This window comes from Chrysemys picta, chromosome 21 (assembly GCF_011386835.1).
Source record: "Chrysemys picta bellii isolate R12L10 chromosome 21, ASM1138683v2, whole genome shotgun sequence".
Lineage (NCBI taxonomy): Eukaryota > Metazoa > Chordata > Testudines > Emydidae > Chrysemys > Chrysemys picta.
The window spans coordinates 18,430,903-18,452,358 of record NC_088811.1 but is presented as its reverse complement, the minus strand read 5'-3'; the positions used below and the strand labels follow the sequence as shown (position 1 = coordinate 18,452,358).

General features: G+C 46.0%; 1 protein-coding gene across 1 annotated transcript; it reads left to right on the top strand.

Annotated features, from left to right (window-relative positions):
- Nucleotides 1-9,308: 9,308 nt before the first annotated feature.
- On the top strand, nt 9,309-17,012 carry GUCA2A (guanylate cyclase activator 2A). The gene is made up of 3 exons (XM_024106576.3): nt 9,309-9,499; nt 16,033-16,219; nt 16,750-17,012. The coding sequence occupies exons 1-3, from the start codon at nt 9,428-9,430 to the stop codon at nt 16,812-16,814; spliced, it is 324 nt and encodes a 107-aa protein (XP_023962344.1). The 5' UTR covers nt 9,309-9,427; the 3' UTR covers nt 16,815-17,012.
- The last annotated feature ends 4,444 nt before the right edge of the window (nt 17,013-21,456 follow it).

The following is a 21,456-nucleotide window of genomic DNA, read 5'->3' as shown; positions in this document are numbered from 1 at the left end:
AGTCCCACCATACCCAGCAAAGAGCAGCAAATCAAAGCAAACAGTGTATGAACAAACCTAAGGTGAAAATGGTTTAGCCAAGCTATTATGTGATTGGAGAATACATGCTAAGTGCTTTGAGGTCTTTATATATGCATGTCTAGTGCTATGGGGCCCTGGTTCTGGATGGGCCCCCTGGCAGATGCTATAATGTTAATATTCAAGATGAAAGAAAGTGGGTCTAGCCATAGGTGCTATCTGAACCTTGAGGGGCTATGTCAGGTCAGTTGGACCCCAGCACTGTGCACTGCGTTGGCAGGGAGAATGGTGTCCATCCGCATCGCCAGCGCTTTCTCTGTGCTGGTCTAAGCGACTGTTGGAGGTCAGGGCTGTAGGAAGCCGCCATGTGTGTAGACTGCTTTGAGAGCTCTGGATGGACACTGCTGTGGATGCCTAAAGTATTATCATCACCGCTGGAAGTAGGATGCCAGTCTGGACCAACCAATATCCCTGTGTGGTATGGCCAACCCTATTCTTTGGAATCCATTCCCAAACCTCCCCTGTATAACCCTCCGGTCTACGTATAACCCGGCTGCTCTTTTGCCAGGCTGTGGAGAAGCTAATAAATATTATACTATTATTTGATTATCCCTATATAATATATTGTTACATCTGGCTTAAGGAGATTTTACAAAAGACCCCTCTTCTCCCTCCCCGCCTCCTCTGGCTGTGGTCCTTTTGTGTTCCAGGCACCTGAGCAAGAGGCCGCTGGTTAGGCGGAGCCGAGGGCCAAAGAGCTTGGCCCTGAAGCTAAACTCCTTTGTTTACTCCCACTGGCTCACTGATTCCTTAGATTAGAACCAATCCTAATCCCACAATCATTAACCAGCAGCCACTTCCCTTCCAGGAGCAGTTCTCTCCACAGGGGTTGGGAGAAGACCGTGTAACACAGGATGTGAGAAGACGTGCAGCAGACACAGTTCTGCTCGCTCCATACCTGTGGCAGTGGGCAGTGTTCTATAGTGGGGCGTCAGGCTTCTTTTGTGCCAGTCACACGGGTGATTTACTATATAACTGTGTGTGCCAGCGTGCAGTAATTCATTTACAAAAACGCAGTTGTCATTTACCTCTGCACGTAAACATTGGGTGATAAGTAGCTGCCAAACCCATGGGCGGCCCATGCGTGCAGCTATATTTTTCCCATAGATTTCGTGTTTCGCTCTTTTCTGAGCTGGTGCGGTGTGAAGTCTTTTTACAGCCATTTGATTACGTGTGTGGGAAGCCTCTCTGTACTTAATAGCAGCTCAGCCCTTATCCTTGTGTCTTCCTGGGAAAGAGGGAAGACGCCAGCAACTTGAAGACCAGAGTCAGTTGAATACCAGGACTTGCCAAATAAATTATCCAATGACTATCCCCCTTATTTACTGAAAAAAGAACAGGAGTACTTGTGGCACCTTATTTACTGAATGATTCACTGAACTAGTATTTGCTCTGCAATACATTAGATTGACTATCACTCACTCAATCATAGAATACATGACTGGATGAAAACTGCCAACATTCTCAGATAATGCATTGGCTGGACAGTATGTGATCAAATGTCATAAAATGATGCGCTTGGAGAATCTGCAGAGATTTCAGTCGATTTATAAGTGCAGGCGCACAATTGGTTTTCGCACGCTCTTGGGATCATGTGGTGATGCAGTGTCCCAAACAACAGGAACAATCAGTGGTTAGGAATCAACTGGATCTGGTACCAAAGTTTCTACCACCAAGTCATCAAAATTAGGAGTTGTAATGGAAGGAGGCTTGATTGGCTGAACAGAAAGTCCTACTGGAACATCCCTGGACTCTGGTACTTGTCGAGTCTGCAACTGGTCCATATGTCATTTCCATAAAATACCATAATTGTGGTAATATTACCACAAATGAAATAGGTCCTGTGCATTTTACAAGTTCACCAGGTACCTACTTCACTCCACAAGTTGTAGTTACGAGTCCACACTAAGTCTCCCAACTCAAAAAAATGATGATGAGTCTCATGTCATTGATCGATTTGCATACCTTGGGATTTGGCTACATGTGAGGCAATATGAGGATGTAGGTGGTCTCAACAGGTACACATAGATAGCTTCAAGAAAAGAGTTGCAGGAGACTTCTGGGTAGTAGCATGTGATGTGTTCCTGCAGACAAGCATGAAATTGTCCAATTTCTGCTAATGACTCAGAATAGACTTTTAGCTTTTAAGCTTTTAAGGCATGCTTAAATGTTTGTATAAAGAATTCTACTAGTCGGTTTGTAGCAGGGTGATAAGGAGCTAAGCATACGTGCTGAATTCCATTTGAAACTGGGAACCTCTGAAATTCTTCAGAACAGAATTGAGGTCCATTGTTACTCTCCAACTGGCATCGTAAACCCAGTTGGCCAAACAAGGTATGAAGCTGTCCAATGGTCTTGGTAGCTGTAGTAGAAGTCATTCTGAAAACTTCTGGCCATTTTGAATAGATGTCGACTTCAACCCAAAACATATAACCTTCTAAAGGTCCAGCAAAATCCACATTAATAAATTTCCAAGGAGCTTGTGGCCATGACCAGGGTGTAGATGAGCTGGGCCAGGATCATGCTGAAATTGCTTACACGTAATACAGCACTTCGCCTTTCTCTCAATGTCTTTGGCAATCCCCAGCCATCAGACATGACTCCGGGCTATGGTGTTCCTCCATACAATGCCAAAATGGGTGTTGTGAAAAGCTTCCAAAATCTGAGATTGAAGCGATTTCGGAATGATCACTTGCATTCCCCCTAAGATACAACCATCATTCACAGATAATTCACATTGATGGGACATGAGTTGTGTAAACTGGGGATTCTTTTGCTCCAGCACTGTACCCTGTAGTACCATCCCTTTCACAAGAGGAGCACATCATCTTTAGTGGTTTCTTTGTTGATGTCTGAACTGGTGATGAGTAAACTATCCATCAAACTGAGCTAGAACACTTTGCCTGAAGTTTCTTCGGGGGGGATGAGAACTTAGGCCTGGCAGCCGCAACAGCCCATCTGCATTGCCATTCTGAGTCCCTTTATGGAATTGAATAATACGGGAATGAGCTGGAAATAGCAATGCCCATAGTTGCATACAAGCAGCAGCTAATAGTTTCGGTCCCAAAATTGAAAGTAACAGGGGATGACCCATCAGCACAGTAAAAATGTCTACCAGGCAGGTAAGTGTGGAACTTACAAATTCTGAAGACAATGCTGAGAACTTCTCTCTCTATCTGGGCTTAGTTCTGCTCAGGGGTAGTGAGTGTTCATGATGCAAAGGCAATTGGTTTCTCCAGGCCATTAGGAAAAACATGGGAGAGAACTGCACCTACTCCATATGGTGAAGCATCACAAGCCAATTGCAATGGTAGCGAAGCATCAAAATGTATAAGGACTTAGGCTGATGTCAACAGTTTCTCTGTTTCCTTAAATGCACACTCTCACTCATCAGTCCATTTCCATTTCTGATTCGCCTGTAACAGTCCAAGTAAAGGCACCAATACTGTCTCCTGGTTAGGCAGACATTTTCCATAGTAGTTATTCATTCCTAAGAATGAATGTAACTGTGACACATGCTCTGGCTTGAAGAACCACCTTCTTTTTCTCTAGCAATTTCCTTAAGCATGTGGCATCAATTACATGTCCAAGGTACTCAATTAAAGGTTTGAAAAACTCACATTTGTCTTGATGTATTCTCAGCCCATTGTCTTCTAAACACTGCACGACAGCATCTAAATTTCGAAGATGATCCTCTTGATCCTTTCCTGTAACAAGGATGTCATCCAAATAGCACTGAACCCTGTTCAGTCCCTTCAGAATCTCATTCATTGCTTTTTGGAACAGAGCAGGTGCCGATATGATACCAAGCGGCAACCTGTAGTAACAAAGCAAGACATTGTGTGGGTTGATTGGAAGATATGTGTGAGATACTGGATCAATCTCCATTTGTAGGTATGCACTGAGCAAATCTAATTTCCTGACACACTGTCCAGCACTAAGAGTAGCAAACAATTTTTCAATATGAGGTAGTGAATACTGGTCTGCAGATAAAATTGGATTCAATGTCACTTTGAAATCTCCACACATTCAGACTGAGCCATCCTTCTTGATCACTGGTTTGATGGGTGTAGCCCACTCCCTGTCCGAAACTGGTGACAAGACTCCAATGTTCACTAGACGGTCCAAATCGGCTTCCACCAGAGGTTTCAGAACATAAGGCAGAACTTTGGGCTTGCAATATTTCAGCTGACTGTCAGACTTAACACTGAGCGTCACTGACACATTGCTTATCTGTCCAAGTCCTTTTTCAAAAACTTCGGAGGAGCTGTCCAATATCTCTTGAAGATGTTGAGGTATTTTCATCATCGCCTTGATTTCAGTCCAATTCACCTTCAGCTTCTCAAGCCAAGCTCTGCCAAATAACTGTGGATACTTTCCTTCAGTTACATACAGTGGTAAATTGTCCATCTAGCTGAACTTTCACCTTTTCGGACTAACTTTTTTCTAGTATAAATCTTCAAAACTTGAGGTTTCTTCCAGGGAACTTGTGTCAAAGTCTGGTGATAAGTAGATGCAGAAATCAGTGGAACAGCAGCTCCAGTATCCAAGCTCCATTCTTGTAGGAACTTTTTCAATCAAGGGCATAATTCAGATGCGATCTTTGACTCCAGATTCTGACAATACATGTGATACTAGGGTCTTGGTCAGTGTCACTAGAGCCTTTTGTCTTTTTCCACATAATGTATTCCTGACTTCCATCCTTTCTTAGGTTCAGTGTTCATAGATATCTTCTTGGATGTACAGTTACTCTGCATAGCTGGTCGTTAAACTGTGCGACAGGGCATGGCAATGTGTCCTTTCTTCTGGCACTTTCTGAAAATAACCTGACGTACCCAGCAATCCTCAGCGTGTATAGTTTGAGCACAATGGCCACATGGAAATTCCTTACTTTCCCATGGTGTCCTGTCTCCCCAATGCAGCAGGGGAACGTCTCGGTTCACATTAAATTCTAGAGAATCTTTCTCTGTGGTCTCCATTTCAACTGCTTCTTCAACAGCCTTCTTGAACGTAAGCACTGATACAGTCAATAACTTCTTCTAGAGCTGGTTGTTGCATAATCCAGAGACTAAGTGATCATGGAGGACATCCCTGAATGTTTGGCCAAACTGATAATGCTCTGACAACTTCCTTAAGGCAGCAACAAACTGTGCTACTGGCTCTCCAATTCCCTGATCTAACTGATGAAACCAATATTGTTCCGCTGTCAGCGATGATGTAGGACAAAAATGTTCCTGCACAGCTACAGTAATTGTGGCATATGTGACAGTTCCTGGCACAGCTGAAGACAACAGGTCATGCAGCGGTTCATATGCTTTTTGGACCCGTCACTGTCAGCAAGGTTGAAACTTGTTGTCTATCTGGAATGGAGTTGCAAACTACCAATTGCTCAAAACATTCGAGGTACACCACCCATGATTTGCGGCTGTCGTCAAACTCCCCAGCGTTGCCCACAAAAGGTGCCATTTCTCCATTTTCTTGTTGGACTTCACACGTCCTGACCACCTGTTCCACAGGGAAAATCCGCCCTCCCTTTTTTTTCACTATGCACTATCTACGCCTCATCACCCTCTCCTGGTTGTGTGCTTATACGCACCTTTGGCTGCTCTTGGGCTCCCTCTGCTAGCTATAGACCCTCAGTTCAACCTAAGCTGTTTGCCTGCCTGCCTGTCTGCTAGCCCATGGCCAGTCAATATGGCTGCATGCTTGTACTCACTGCTTCTTTGTTTGCACAAGCTCTGGGCAGCAGCCTTTATTCTCCTTCCATTTGCCTACTTCCCCCTCTCTAGCTGACTGGTTCACACTGTCCCAGGAGCAAGGAGCTGCCTGTCACCATGTCCCTCTAGGGGAACTGAACCCCTTTTTTTCAATAGTATTATTTGATTACTGTTCCTTCATCTTGGTCAGGCAATGGGAGCACTGAATACTGGAGGGATATAAAATCCTCGATGCCAAATGTTGTATTTCTAGAGCCAACAGAGGAGGAGACAGACAGACAGACAGACGCAGAGGGAGCTGATGGACACACACCTGTCTGCTGTGGTGGCTTTATTGTTCTGGCTGCAAAACTGAAACTAACATGAAGGCAAGGCTTTGCACTGGAGATGGGTGGGGAGAGCATAGAGCTCCCGGAACATCGAAAGGGACAGGACATCGCAGAAGCCATAGTGTCGTGCCAAGAGGTGCTGGTGACTGCTTCAATCACAAACCTCATGGAGAGTGGGTGTGGATGTAGCCTTCAATTCCATTACTGTCAGGATGAGCTAATCAGAAGCCCCCACCTAAGACAAAAGGAGGTTTTGAGCCCACCTACAAGTTTGGACTGAGTGGGCAGAGGGCTTTTGCTAAGTAGTGAGGTGGTGGTAAGGCAGGACACACAGAAATTGAGAGCAGACAAAACAGAGAGTGGGGGCTGAGGCAAAAAGCAGGAAAGTCAAGCAGTAGCCTGTGCTCGCTGTGTGACCCCGGAGAAAGCTAGAGAGAGAGCGTTTGAGTCTGGGGTTGGCTAAAGAGGCCTTGGGCTGTAAGCCAGGAAATTGCTTCTTCGTTCTTGGTTTCTTCTGTGTTCAGAGAAGCAGGACTTCGTACATTCTTTGTAAATAAACAAGCTTGCATCAAAGAAAATACCAGACTCCATCAAATTTCTGATTCCAATTGGAACATCTTCAGCAGGCAAGCAACTCATCCGGTATTAAACTGGACAGTCCTGTTTTTGTCTCCCATCCAGTATTCAGACAAAACCAGATGTCTGGTATCAGAAGGGGGACACCATTTTGAGGAACATGTCACTCCATTGCTGCTGCTGCGATCTCACACGCAAGCTGCCTGCTTTTAAAAATGGTGCCTCCCAAATGCATCATGACGTCATATGCACCATTCGTCCAAGGTCACGCTGGTGGGGGCAGGGTCAGACGGCAAGAGGAGGCCCACGCCATTCCTGGAAGTACCAGAACGTCCATTATTCCAGGAATGCATGAGTGGCCACCCTGACGGGTCCCCGAGGTAGCCACTCTCATCAAGTTAGCAGGAGTATAACTGACAGTGTAGCTGCTGGTCACACAGACAGTGGTAGCAATGGCACAGTTTAGCTGTGCCAAGTACAAATGCCCCTGAAACCTGTGGGTACATACTCGGCACGACAGCTATCAGCCACTACACTACTAGTTATACTCAGGCTAGCTCTCATCAAGCTAGTACAAGTACGTCTACATGAGCTGGGGAGCGTGCCTCTAGCTATTAGTGTGGACATTGTCGATAAGACCATCTCAAGCTCCAGGATGGAAACCATAGTCAACCAGACCTCCGCTCCTCTACAATAAGGGGAAAGCTCATCTGTGCAGGATGCAATACTTTCTCAGGAACCAGTCCAAGACTGTCCAATGAGCTCCCCAAGAACCAAGGACCATCCCAAATCTCGCCACCTTCTGCTTCTAGTGCAAGGCATGTTTTGTTGGTCTTGCCTTCTCTAGCAAAGATCTAGCAAGAGGAATAATTTTTTAAAAAGCAAAACAAACCAAAATCGTCCCAAAACAAAATACTTCATTGCACATACTTCTCCCCCGGGAGAGGCTGAGAGAACAAACAACATGTGACTGACGTGTAGTCATTTAGCTTAATGCACTATTGGAAGGCACTCAGATACCTCGGTGATGAGCGCAGCATAAGAACCTATATAGAATAGAGACATCATTAGTTATGGAGCAAGACTTTTGTTCCCTCCCCAGACTTTTGTTTCCCTGACTTCTCAGAGGTCTAAATACTCCAGTATGTCTTCCACATTTTGTGCACCCCCAACCCCCAGGATATAATATAATCACAAATAATTGTTGTATATGCTGACACAACTTTGCCCCTCCCTAATGTTTCTGAAATTAAGCCAATAGAAAAGAAGAGAATAGAATAGAATAGAGATGGGATCGCACAGGTATGTAAAGTTAAGGATGTGCTGAAGTGCTTTGCTGTACTGGACCATGAGTCTAGTGGTACAAGCTATATTGCAATTAGGGGTGGCGCCAATTAGGCAGGAGAACAATAGACAGTAATAAAACAATGAAATCCAGCATCTGTTTTCTATTTAAGTGGTATAGTAATTTCCAGCTTCTGTGTATGAACACGGGGCATTAACTATGAGCATCACGGTGTCGTCTCATCACCGGTTTGTTAAGTGGCAGAACTAGTTTGGGATTATTCAAAGCATAATCTAATGTCCCACATTCAAACCAAGCAAACTAACAACTTTTCTTGTTTTAATTTAAAATTGAGCTGCCAGATTTTCAAATGGGTGTGCTGGTGCCTTGATGTAGGCACCTAAATCCCTATTCAGACAGCCTGAATTTTAGAGGCACCCTGAACACTTGCCTTTCCCACTGCTTTCTGCACCCTGCATTTCCCTAACACAGACTTTCCCCTTCCAATCACCCCATTCATCTTCCTCAGCAGCTCAGTGAGCCTGGTCACTGGACATCGTCCCTTAGGGGAACTGCAATTGGTTTCACACTCAGGGTACACAGAGCCAGCACAAGGCCTAGGCATTGCTGAAGTGCCATCTAGATCCTATTGTGAAGGACTAAGTGGGACTTCAGAGACACCTCATTCCTGTGCTGGCCCCTTTGCATGGGGGTGAAGTGCATCCCTAGCACATCTGGGCAGCGGCGGCTCCAGGCACCAGCGCTCCAAGCGCGTGCCTGCGGCGGGAAGCCGCGGGGGGCAGCCTGCCGGTCACCGTGAGGGCGGCAGTCAGGCTGCCTTCAGCGGCGCGCCTGCGGGAGGTCCGCCGGTCCCGCGGCTTCGGCAGTAATTTGGCGGCGGGGACGCCGAAAGCGTGGGACTGGTGGCGGGGACGCCAAAGGCTGCCTGACTGCTGTGCTTGGGGCGGCAAAATACATAGAGCCGCCCCTGCATCTGGGACCAGATTATTCCATGTCCCGAGTCCAGTGAAGGCCCTAGGAGCTGACGGTGTTCTGCACCTCCCAGGAGGCACTGAGCAGCTTGCAGTATTGGGCCTTTGCTTGCCTTTGATCTCCATCACAGCTGGGCTACAGAGGCTGTCAGTGATGAATTCAAGCATAAACGCCAAGCAACAGACGTAAACCGTCAAACAGATTGATCACGGCTTAGTGAGCGTTATCTTTATTTGGCCTCGTTTCTACCCTGGCACTTCAGTTGGCTCTTTGTCAAGGAGGTTATAATTGCCCCTTGCCAGTGACGGTGGTGTCTTAGTTACACAGTAACCACAGGGGAACCCTTTAAAAATCGCACCTTGTTGTCTTCAGGTTAAAGGAAGCCCAGGTCCAAAGAACTTCTAGGCAAGTCGAGAGCTGAGAGGCACTTCCCGAGACTTCTGCTCACCATGAAGGCTTTCCTGACTGCAGTTCTGTGTCTGTGCACCCTGGCAGCCTTCTCTGACTGTGTCACAGTCCAGGTAAGAGTTTTTTAATTCCTCCTGCAGCCCCAGGTGCAGCACATAGAGCTAAGCAGGATTAGCTTGCAGCAGCAAACTGGAAAGTACCCGCACTTCTGACAGTCTATTGTTACTTTAATCTTTAATAATACCCCGAAAGGGCAGGAAGCGACGAGTGTGCAATATGGCTGGTCATACAGGAGGTTGCTACTGATGCGCTAACTTTGACCAGACTGTGTAAAGAATAAATTCCAACGTTAGCGGGGCCAGTTGTGTAGTACGTGCCAATTCAGGAACAAAATCCCACCCAACGTTTATGTTAATAAACCCAAATCAATGAATCGAAAAACAAACAAAAGACACCAGAGAACTAACGTGACATTGGCAAGCCACCACCTCATTCGCTTTTCCTGTATTTATATCCCTTCCCACTCCCTGGCCACCCTGTCCATGTGTTATAGCCCTTCTCCACATACTGCGCCTGTCCTTTGCATTTAGGTTGTAAGGTCTTTGAGGCAGGGTCTTTCTCTTACTCTGTTTGTTCAGCAAAATAGAGCTTTGATCTTGATGGACCCTCTTGGTGCTACAATCAATAATACAAATAACACTTATAACCATAATCATAATCAGTTTCTTCCTCTGCTAGGCAGGTAGCTATTAGCTTGTCCCCATCTGTCCCCTATAACTGCAGTAACCATTATGCCCCAGGTATTTCAGTACATAAATTTCGGTTTAACAGGTCCCTGGGTTTGATTTTAAACTAGTGCCTGAATTTTTTTGGAAATAACTGAGGACGTGGAAAGGTGCAGTGAGATAAAACTGAGCAGGCAGCCTATGTGTCAGACAAGGAGCAAATCTATTTAGGAAAGAGGTGGGAAGGATAAAGAATTTGGGATTAGAAAAAAAAACCCATATACAACACACTAACTTAATGACCAATATCACAAAGCCTAGTCAAAAATATGTAATAAAGCATAAGGTTTACTCAAAATCAACACTTTCCTGCAGGAAAAGAGGAATTTTGGCTGAATTTTCCATTAGGAAAGTGTTTTATTTCTGGTCAATATTAAGGTATGTGTCCTGCTGAGCTGCTGCAGTGCCTCATGGGAGATGTAGTTTGGGTGTCTCATGCTCCCATTCTACCCTATAGAATCATAGAATCATAGAATCATAGAATATCAGAGTTGGAAGGGACCTCAAGAGGTCATCTAGTCCAACCCCCTGCTCAAAGCAGGACCAATTCCCAGCTAAATCATCCCAGCCAGGGCTTTGTCAAGCCGGGCCTTAAAAACCTCCAAGGAAGGAGACTCCACCACCTCCCTAGGTAACGCATTCCAGTGTTTCACCACCCTCCTAGTGAAATAGTTTTTCCTGATATCCAACCTGGACCTCCCCCACCGCAACTTGAGACCATTGCTCCTTGTTCTGTCATCTGCCACCACTGAGAACAGCCGAGCTCCATCCTCTTTGGAACCCCCCTTCAGGTAGTTGAAGGCTGCTATCAAATCCCCCCTCATTCTTCTCTTCTGGAGACTAAACAATCCCAGTTCTCTCAGCCTCTCCTCATAAGTCATGTGCTCCAGACCCCTAATCATTTTTGTTGCCCTCCGCTGGACTCTTTCCAATTTTTCCACATCCTTCTTGTAGTGTGGGGCCCAAAACTGGACACAGTATTCCAGATGAGGCCTCACCAATGTCGAATAAAGGGGAACGATCACGTTCCTCGATCTGCTGGCAATGCCCCTACTTATACAGCCCAAAAAGCCGTTAGCCTTCTTGGCAACAAGAGCACACTGTTGACTCATATCCAGCTTCTCGTCCACTGTGACCCCTAGGTCCTTTTCAGCAGAACTGCTACCTAGCCATTCGGTCCCTAGTCTGTAGCAGTGCATGGGATTCTTCCGTCCTAAGTGCAGGACTCTGCACTTGTCCTTGTTGAACCTCATCAGGTTTTTTTCTGCCCAATCCTCTAATTTGTCTAGGTCCCTCTGTATCCGATCCCTACCCTCTAGTGTATCTACCACGCCTCCTAGTTTAGTGTCATCTGCAAACTTGCTGAGAGTGCAGTCCACACCATCCTCCAGATCATTAATAAAGATATTAAACAAAACCGGCCCCAGGACCGACCCTTGGGGCACTCCACTTGAAACCGGCTGCCAACTAGACATGGAGCCATTGATCACTACCCGTTGAGCCCGACGATCTAGCCAGCTTTCTATCCACCTTACAGTCCATTCATCCAGCCCATACTTCTTTAACTTGGTGGCAAGAATACTGTGGGAGACAGTATCAAAAGCTTTGCTAAAGTCAAGAAATAACACATCCACTGCTTTCCCCTCATCCACAGAGCCAGTTATCTCATCATAGAAGGCAATTAGGTTAGTCAGGCACGACTTCCCCTTCGTGAATCCATGCTGACTGTTCCTGATCACTTTCCTTTCCTCTAAATGTTTCATAATTGATTCCTTGAGGACCTGTTCCATAATTTTTCCAGGGACTGAGGTGAGGCTGACTGGCCTGTAGTTCCCCGGATCCTCCTTCTTCCCTTTTTTAAAGATGGGCACTACATTAGCCTTTTTCCAGTCATCTGGGACCTCCCCCGATCGCCATGAGTTTTCAAAAATAATGGCTAATGGCTCTGCAATCTCACCCGCCAACTCCTTTAGCACCCTCGGATGCAGCGCATCCGGCCCCATGGACTTGTGCACGTCCAGTTTTTCTAAATAGTCCCGAACCACTTCTTTCTCCACAGAGGGCTGGTCACCTTCTCCCCATGCTGTACTGCCCAGTGCAGCAATCTGGGAGCTGACCTTGTGCGTGAAGACAGAGGCAAAAAAATCATTGAGTACATTAGCTTTTTCCACATCCTCGGTCACTAGGTTGCCTCCCTCATTCAGTAAGGGGCCCACACTTTCCTTGATTTTCTTCTTGTTGCTAACACACCTGAAGAAACCCTTCTTGTTACTCTTAACATCTCTTGCTAACTGCAACTCCAAGTGTGATTTGGCCTTCCTGATTTCACTCCTGCACGCCTGAGCAATATTTTTATACTCCTCCCTGGTCATTTGTCCAATCTTCCACTTCTTATAAGCCTCTTTTTTGCGTTTAAGATCAGCAAGGATTTCACTGTTTAGCCAAGCTGGTCGCCTGCCATATTTACTATTCTTTCTACACATCGGGATGGTTTGTTCCTGCAACCTCAATAAGGATTCTTTAAAATACAGCCAGCTCTCCTGGACCCCTTTGCCCCTCATGTTATTCTCCCAGGGGATCCTGCCCATCTGTTCCCTGAGGGAGTCAAAGTCTGCTTTTCTGAAGTCCAGGGTCCATATTCTGCTGCTCTCCTTTCTTCCTTGTGTCAGGATCCTGAACTCGACCATCTCATGGTCACTGCCTCCCAGGTTCTCATCCACTTTTGCTTCCCCTACTAGTTCTTCCCTGTTTGTGAGCAGCAGGTCAAGAAAAGCTTTGCCCCTAGTTGGTTCCTCCAGCACTTGCACCAGGAAATTGTCCCCTACGCTTTCCAAAAATTTCCTGGATTGCCTGTGCACCGCTGTATTGCTCTCCCAGCAGATATCAGGGTGATTAAAGTCTCCCATGAGAACCAGGGCCTGCGATCTAGCAACTTCTGCTAGTTGCCAGAAGAAAGCCTCGTCCACCTCATCCCCCTGGTCTGGTGGTCTATAGCAGACTCCAACCACGACATCACCCTTGTTGCTCCCACTTCTCAACTTTATCCAGAGACTCTCAGGTTTTTCTGCAGTATCATACCGGAGCTCTGAGCAGTCATACTCCTCTCTTACATACAACGCAACTCCCCCACCTTTTCTGCCCTGCCTGTCCTTCCTGAACAGTTTATATCCATCCATGACAGTACTCCAGTCATGTGAGTTATCCCACCAAGTCTCTGTTATTCCATGGATAGACTACATTTCCCATGATGCATTATGATGTCTTCCTGTGGCACATTGTGGTGCATCGTGGAACCGCCATGGTTCGGTAGGCTTGGTTACATCGGGGTACGTCAGCACTTGCTCACACAAGGGATCTGTGAGGCCTGCTCAGGCTTGTGTGGCCATGGTATGACTCCTCTGCTCGAGTACCTGTCAACAGGCTATCTCGCCCTCCTCGAGGCTGGAGGCATCCCCTCAGATGGACAGTAGAAGTGCAGAGGGTGGCTCTCATCCACCTCCCCGATCCTACTCCTTGCTGCTTGGGTCTGTTCGGCAAAGAGAAGCAGGTCCCCGAGGGATGCTCCATAGGAGTCTCCTCTCCCTGATCTCCTCAGGAACCTTCTAGAGGCTGGGGTTATATAAATGTTTACTGTCCCTAGTATAACTAATCTTACACTGGTATATAGCAACTTTCTATCCAAATGATCACAAAGCCACGCAAACACTATGGCTGACGTTCAGCCATCTGCACAGGGCAGCACACGCCCTATACACCACTGTCATCCCTTAGTTTGAGAGCTTGCTTTCCCTCTGGTCAGGGTAAATGTCACCACAGAGACATGAGAATCACCTCACTTTACACTGAAATGCAACCATCTCTAGGGTGGAATTAAAGCATGCCACGATTCCAGGACCAGAAGGGACTATTGTGATCATCTAGTCTGACCTCTTGTAAAACACAGTACACACAACTGCCCTGAAATAATTCCTGTCCGAACTAGAGCAGACCTATAAGAAAAACATCCAATCTTGACATTAAAATGACCAGTGATGGAGAATCCACAATGACCCTTGGTAAATTGTTCCCAGGGCCGGCTCCAGGCACCAGCTTAACAAGCAGGTGCTTGGGGCGGCCAAGGGAGAGGGGCGGCACGTGCGGCAATTCGGGGGCAGCAGGTCCCTCACTCCCTCTAGGAGCGAAGGACCTGCCGCTGAACTGCCGCCGCCGATCGCGGCTTTTTTTTTTTTTCCAATTGCCGCCGCCGATTGTGATTTTTGCTTGGGGCGGCAGAAATGCTGGAGCCGGCCCTGATTGTTCCAATGGCTAATTACCCTCCCTGTTAAAAATGTCTGTCTTATTTCCAGTCTGAATTTGTCTAGCTTCAACTTCCAGCCAGTGGATTGTGTCCGACCTTTCTCGGATAGATTGAGAAGCCCATTGTTGAATAGTTGATATGGATAGACTAGGATCAAGTCACCCCTTAACCTTCTCTATGTTAAAACTAAATAAATGGAGCCCCTTGAGTCTATTACAAAACGCAGGTTTTCCAACCCTTTAATCATTCTCATGGCCCTTCTCTGAACCCTCTCCAATGTATCAACAGCCCTTTTATAGACCTCCACAATAAGGGAGAGACATAATATAAACATAAAAAATAGACAGATAGACAGATTAGATAGAGATGATATACAGTTGTCAAGGTTGCTGCAGGGGGAAAGAGCGCTTTGAAATGCTTCTCACTGAAAGATGCTATATGTACACGTAAGTCAGTATTGTTATCTCCAGAAAAAGTCAAAGTAAAGTGTGTTTATTCAGTGTGCCGGAGAGAATCAACCAGTAGAGCAATACCAGTAATAAGCCGCCATAACTCTACACCGCTTTTAATGCTTTGCAAACAGCAGCCGGGAAGTGAGGGGAAACTATTGTAAATAAATGGCAGCAGGTGGCAATCCTGAACCTGGCTTCTCCTAACACAGCGATGATCACCTGGAAAGCTCAGGCTACATCAGGGGAGAACACAGGTCAATTAATTAGAAAACGGGGTCTGAGGGCCAGGAGATGCTAATGCCAGCTGCATTGCTGACTCACTCTGCAATCACTGGACGTGTGCTTCATTCAGCTGAGCTGAAATAGCCACGTGAAGAGACTGGAAGCTGGAAGTGCTGGGGATGTGGGTGGGACGGTGGCCGAGGCAAGTGGAGGAGAATGCCGGAAAGGTGTGTGCGGCTTTGGCGGAACGCTGGGAAGTTGACCAATGCAGTCAATGGGAGAATATCACCATGTTTTCTGTCCTACATCACCTGAGCAAATACCCAGTACTGTCCTGGATGCCGTCTCCTTCTGTGCACAAAGGCATTTCCGTAACAGAAGAACGCAAGGTTCCATCTCATCTCGTAGCCTGAACTTAGCAGTGCCCAGTGCCAGCTGGTTCAAAGACAGGTATAAAGTTTAGTTCTCCAGCATGCACCAGTGTTTATCCAATTGCCCTTGAACAGTCAAGGATTTCTGTAGCTTGGAGTGTAAAATCCAGGAAATGGACCAAATTGTGGAGTTACTGGTGATTTACACCAGTGTAACAGAGAGTAATTTGGCCCCATCAGGGACTAGATTCTGCCACCATTGTTCCTGCTGAGTAGTGTCACATTCCCTGAGTATCCTACTGAAAATAAAGGGTCTATTTGTGTGTTAAGGTACTGCTCAATGGGGGTAAAGGTGGCTGTACGGAGACTTATGTTGGGATCTGGACTAATGCGTGGGCTTCTACTAAGGTAGCCGCCTTGGAAGAAAGACTTAATCCATATATAAGGCTCTAGGACTCTCACACTGCTGTAGACTGAAGATGGACAGAGTGAGTTTCAATGTGTGTCTCTCTTTGGCAGGTGGGAGAGTTCTCATTCCCCCTGGAGTCTGTGAAGAAGCTGAAAGACCTCATAGACAGTTCCGTGACCAGGAATCCTCATGTGCTCAGCATCAGATCCGCCTCTCTGTGTGCCAACCCTGACATTCCCAAGGAGTTCCTGAACCTCTGTGCCACACCAGACGCTGACCAGATATTTGAGGATCTAAGTAGGTGTTTACTGTTGGTCCCCCAGAAGCCAGCCATGTTCAGTAGGGAAAAATCCTGCCCTAAGCATCCCACAGCCCCGCTCTGCCTTTCCGCTCTCAGCACACTCTACTCCCCCCACCCACGCCCCAACGCTCTAGGACCCTGTGAGTCTCAGGGCTGAACACTGTGAGGCCGTCAGATTCCCACTACGCTGTGGGGTTTCATTTCCCATCTCGCTCTCTGTCCTGGGTGGGGAGGATTTTCTCCCTGGAGAAATTCAGTGTTGACCAGCTCTATGCAGCTTTTTCACTTCCTTCCCCGTGTGATTCATGTACATTCCCTCAGAGACTCTGTCACCCTCCAAGAGGCCTGTGGCCCACCCCTCAGAGGAAAGGGGCTCTCCCCGTTCGGCTGTGAAGTGTGACCGGTGCGGACTGACCAGGCACCATGGCTGGGAAGGGTCTGTGGCACTGTCAGCAGCTGGAGTGCCCCTGGCGTTAGAGGAAAGGGAGCAGCCAGCCCTAACCTTACCCGTTGTCTTTGATTTTAGAACCCATCGCGAGATCCCCCGAGCTTTGTGAGATTTGTGCTTTTGCTGCATGTGCCGGCTGTTGAAGAGAGGCATTACGGCAGCACTGCTCCAGCTCCCTCCATTGCCCTTCAACCTCTGCTTTCTGCTGACCTGAGAAGACAAGATACGGACACTATGACTCCCTCCATCTTCTCGACACCTCTCCCTCATGCCAGCTTCAGTACTGCCAGCACTGAACATTGAAAATCATCAGCCAGACCCAACCCCACAAATAAAAAATAATAAATCTGGAGCCTTTTTTATTTGTCTTCTAGTTTCTGAGCCTTTAGGGAACACTCCGGTTATGTTTTAGACATTTTCTCCTCTACTATGAGGGATGGAAACTTAAGTTCGTGTTTTGAATGATAGATTCTCATATAATCACTTGACTCCAGGAGCTGGTACTTTAAAAATACACCAAATATCACAAAATGCACAATAAATTCACAAGAGTTAGCAATATTGCTAAACCACACAAGAGCCAGCAGCCTGGTATTCATTCTTATCTGTCCACCAGGCCTGCTCTCCAAGCCATAAACCCATCATTTTTTGATTAGGGAACAGGCAAATCACTAATTTTCCTCAAACATACACTTCAAACCTTCATCTGTTTTGAGATTTTAATTTGACATTAAACCTTCATTGAGCATTGAAAAATCTTTGGATGAGGATTTTTTAATTCCAATTTTAGGCCAAGACCGGGAATAGAACCATAAGGGCCAAAAATAAAAATCACAATAAAAACTGTCCTCACGAAATCCCCAGTCCAGAAATCTCATTAGAACCCGATTCTGCAAGATTTTCAGGGTCAGGGCCTGATCCTGCAGGCTATATCCCCATACCTGGTCACAATTAATTTCCCACACCAATGTTTCCTTCTGAGCACAGGTGAGAAAATAATTGAGTTTTTGGTTTAGTGGCTGAACCCAAAAATCCAGTACGGGTTAACCTGAAACAAATTTTTTCTGTTTGTTTTGTTTTTTCTCACTGAAAGGAAAAACCAAAGAGGAAATGTTGTTGCACGTCAAACTAAATATTTTGTTCAACCCAAAACATTTTTTCTATGTTTTCATTTAGTTTGCAAGTGATTTTTACCTTTTCTTTTTAAAAACAAATCTAACTACATTTAGAAATAAAATGGTGAAATCTCCATCCTTGGAGGTTTTTAAGGCCCAGCTTGACAAAGCCTTGGCTGGGATGATTTAGTTGGTGTTGGTCCTGTTTTGAGCAGGGGGTTGGACTAGATACCTCTTGAGGTACCTTCCAACCCTAATATTCTATGATTCTATGAAAACTTTGTTTCAAAACACAAAGAATGTTTCATTTAAAAAATGTTGAGATGAAACATTTTGACTTTGGGGAAATTTTTTTTCCCAGCTGAAACTGTCTCCTGAATTTGACCCAAAGTCACAAATAAGTTTGGTGGACCCCAAACTGCATTTTTCGGTGAATAAACTATTCATCTGAAAAATTTCACCCAGCTCAATTCCTGAGTCAGGACCAGCCAGTCAGAACAAAATAGAACTGTACCATGGCAGTAACTGCTCCTTCATGCTGCAGACAGACACACGCATCAGGAGTTAAGCAGAATGAATAGGAAAAAGCATTACACATTTTTCAATTAAATACCCCAATGGGCAGGTGCCTACATCATATCTGGCCCCCTAGGGGGCTATGTCAGTCGAGAGCATGAAGACTGAATGAACCCGGAGAGGGAACAGCTCTCTCCCTGCAGAAGCGGTCCCTCCAGCTCAGGCTTTGTGGAAGATCAGCAGAGCAGTGTGTGGGACAAGCGTGGACTGATATCGCCCAGGCTAGGCATGTCTTGTGGAGAGATGATTTCAGCCTCCTATCTAGGTCTGTTTGTCCAGCAACTTCACCAGCACTGGATTCAGCGTACCAAAAAAAAAAATACAATTACATTAATTGACAAGGGGCCGAGGGTCAGGATTGTCCCCTTGTGGAGAAACATGGCCTGTGGCCAACATAAGTAACATGGCTCCATGTCTAGTTGGCAGCCGGTATCAAGCGGAGTGCCCCAAGGATCGGTCCTGGGGCCGGTTTTGTTCAATATCTTCATTAATGATCTAGAGGATGGTGTGGACTGCACTCTCAGCAAGTTTGCAGATGACACTAAACTGGGAGGAGTGGTAGATATGCTGGAGGGTAGGGATAGGATACAGAGGGACCTAGACAAATTAGAGGATTGGGCCAAAAGAAACCTGATGCGGTTCAACAAGGACAAGTGCAGAGTCCTGCACTTAGGACGGAAGAATCCCATGCACTGCTACAGACTAGGGACCGAATGGCTAGGCAGCAGTTCTGCAGAAAAGGACGTAGGGGTTACAATGGACGAGAAGCTGGATATGAGTCAACAGTGTGCTCTTGTTGCCAAGAAGGCTAATGGCATTTTGGGCTGTATAAGTAGGGGCATTGCCAGCAGATTGAGGGACGTGATAATTCCCCTCTATTCGACATTGGTGAGGCCTCACCTGGAGTACTGTGTCCAGTTTTGGGCCCCACACTACAAGAAGGATGTGGAAAAATTGTAAAGAGTCCAGTGGAGGGCAACAAAAATGATTAGGGGTCTGGAGCACATGACTTATGAGGAGAGGCTGAGGGAACTGGGATTGTTTAGTCTGCAGAAGAGAAGAATGAGGGGGGATCTGATAGCTGCTTTCAGCTACCTGAAAGGGGGTTCCAAAGAGGATGGATCTAGACTGTTCTCAGTGGTACCAGATGACAGAACAAGGAGTAATGGTCTCAAGTTGCCGTGGGGGAGGTTTGGGTTGGATATTAGGAAACATTATTTCACTAGGAGGGTGGTGAAGTACTGGAATGGGTTACTTAGGGTGGTGGTGGAATCTCCTTCCTTAGAGGTTTTTAAGGTCAGGCTTGACAAAGCCCTGGCTGGGATGATTTAGTTGGGATTGGGTCCTGCTTTGAGCAGGGGGTTGGACTAGATGACCTCCTGAGCTCCCTTCCAACCCTGATATTCTATGATTCTATGCTGTATTTCTTTTCTCTGCCTCTTTGCATTGTGTGAGAACTATGCCGATAATGTCAGTTGTCTTTCTTCAGCTGACTGGCAGGTTCCATCCAAGGTGAGTTCTAGGCAATTAGGCTCTGCCATTCACTCAGGATCCTTTCACCAGTCCACAAGTATCAGTTCAGTTCTGTAATCTGCTTTGCCTTTGGCTCCAAGAGATCGTGAGTATGCTGGCACAGCTCTATGCTTGCAGGAGGCTGGGGGGAAGTCTGTGACACAGAGGCCCATCTGTGATTCACTACCCTGGGTCACCAGCACTTGTCAGGCCTGACACATTCACTACACCTAATGCACTGTTGTCATAATCTGTATCTAAAAGGTATCATATAAGCTACCATTGGGAAAATAACAACTCATTGATCATTAACAGTTTTACATAGTGTATATACCAGCTGTGTACAAAGAGTTATGAATATATGCTAAAATTATGTACTTAAAATGCATTTGCAAGTAATGCATAATCCCAGTTTTCACTAAACAGAGGCAGGTGCATTTGCTTGTCGTCAGGCACAGACAATGAAGGCACCTTTACATAAAAGACAAACAAAGCCATCAACCTAGCGAGGGAGCTAGCCTCTTGCGGAGGTCTGAATCTCAAATGTTAAGTAATTGAATCAACTGATTGAATAGAATATTACAGTATTATAAAAGTGTATCAGGTAAGGCCTTTTCCGAAAGCTAACATCACACTGGTGATTAATATCATACTGCAATGTCTGTATTAACACTATAGGAGAAAATATGGACACTCGGTGATATTATGCTTTAAAGTCTGAGACCAAACACAGGGAGAAACAGGTTTTCTCCCAGACAGAAGGGAAGGCAGCTAGCTACTTGTCTTGAAAGAAATTAAGCAAAGTGTGACCAAAGACAATGAAAGCCCAATTTACATATGAATCAGCAGGGGAATGGAAAGTCCACAGGAAGAGGAGAACAGCATGAGGTCATCCTGAATCTGAGGACAAAACAGTGAGTTTGGGAAGATATAAGGAAAGAGAAGAAGCCATCTTGCCATCCATCACTAGACACACAAGGGCCAGAGCTCTTGCAAGCTGAGAAAGACGGGTCCTTCAACCAAAGGGGTTGAAGTCTCTGGGAATGGAAGAATTGTGAGTAAACTACTTTGAACAAAGATTGAAAATTGCTGAAATTAGGTCTTAGCCATTAAAAAGCATATTTTTACTTTTATTTGCTTGTAACCATCTCTACCTTTATTTCTTTTACATAGCATAAAAGAGAAGGTCCTCTCCTGGGAAAGTAACAAGAAACAAAGGGTAGGAATAAATGATCATCTTTCACGATGGAGACAGGTAAATGGTGGGGTCCCACAAAGATCTGAATTGGGCCAGTGTCATTCAGTATCTTCATCAACAATCAGGAAAAGGGGGTGAACAGAGAGATGGCAAAGTTTGCAGACAATTCAAAATCACTCAAGATAGTGTGACAGACCCAGACCAGTGGGGTACAGGAGTCTGGTAGAGGGCAAATATACTGGTCACTGGATGAGTAGTTTTTGGTTCCCTGAATGACCAGAGCAGGGGCTGCACTAGAGTAATCAGGAACCTACTAGAACCAGTTTAGGCAGGCAGACTAATTAGGACACCTGGAGCCAATTAAGAAGAAGCTGCTAGAATCAA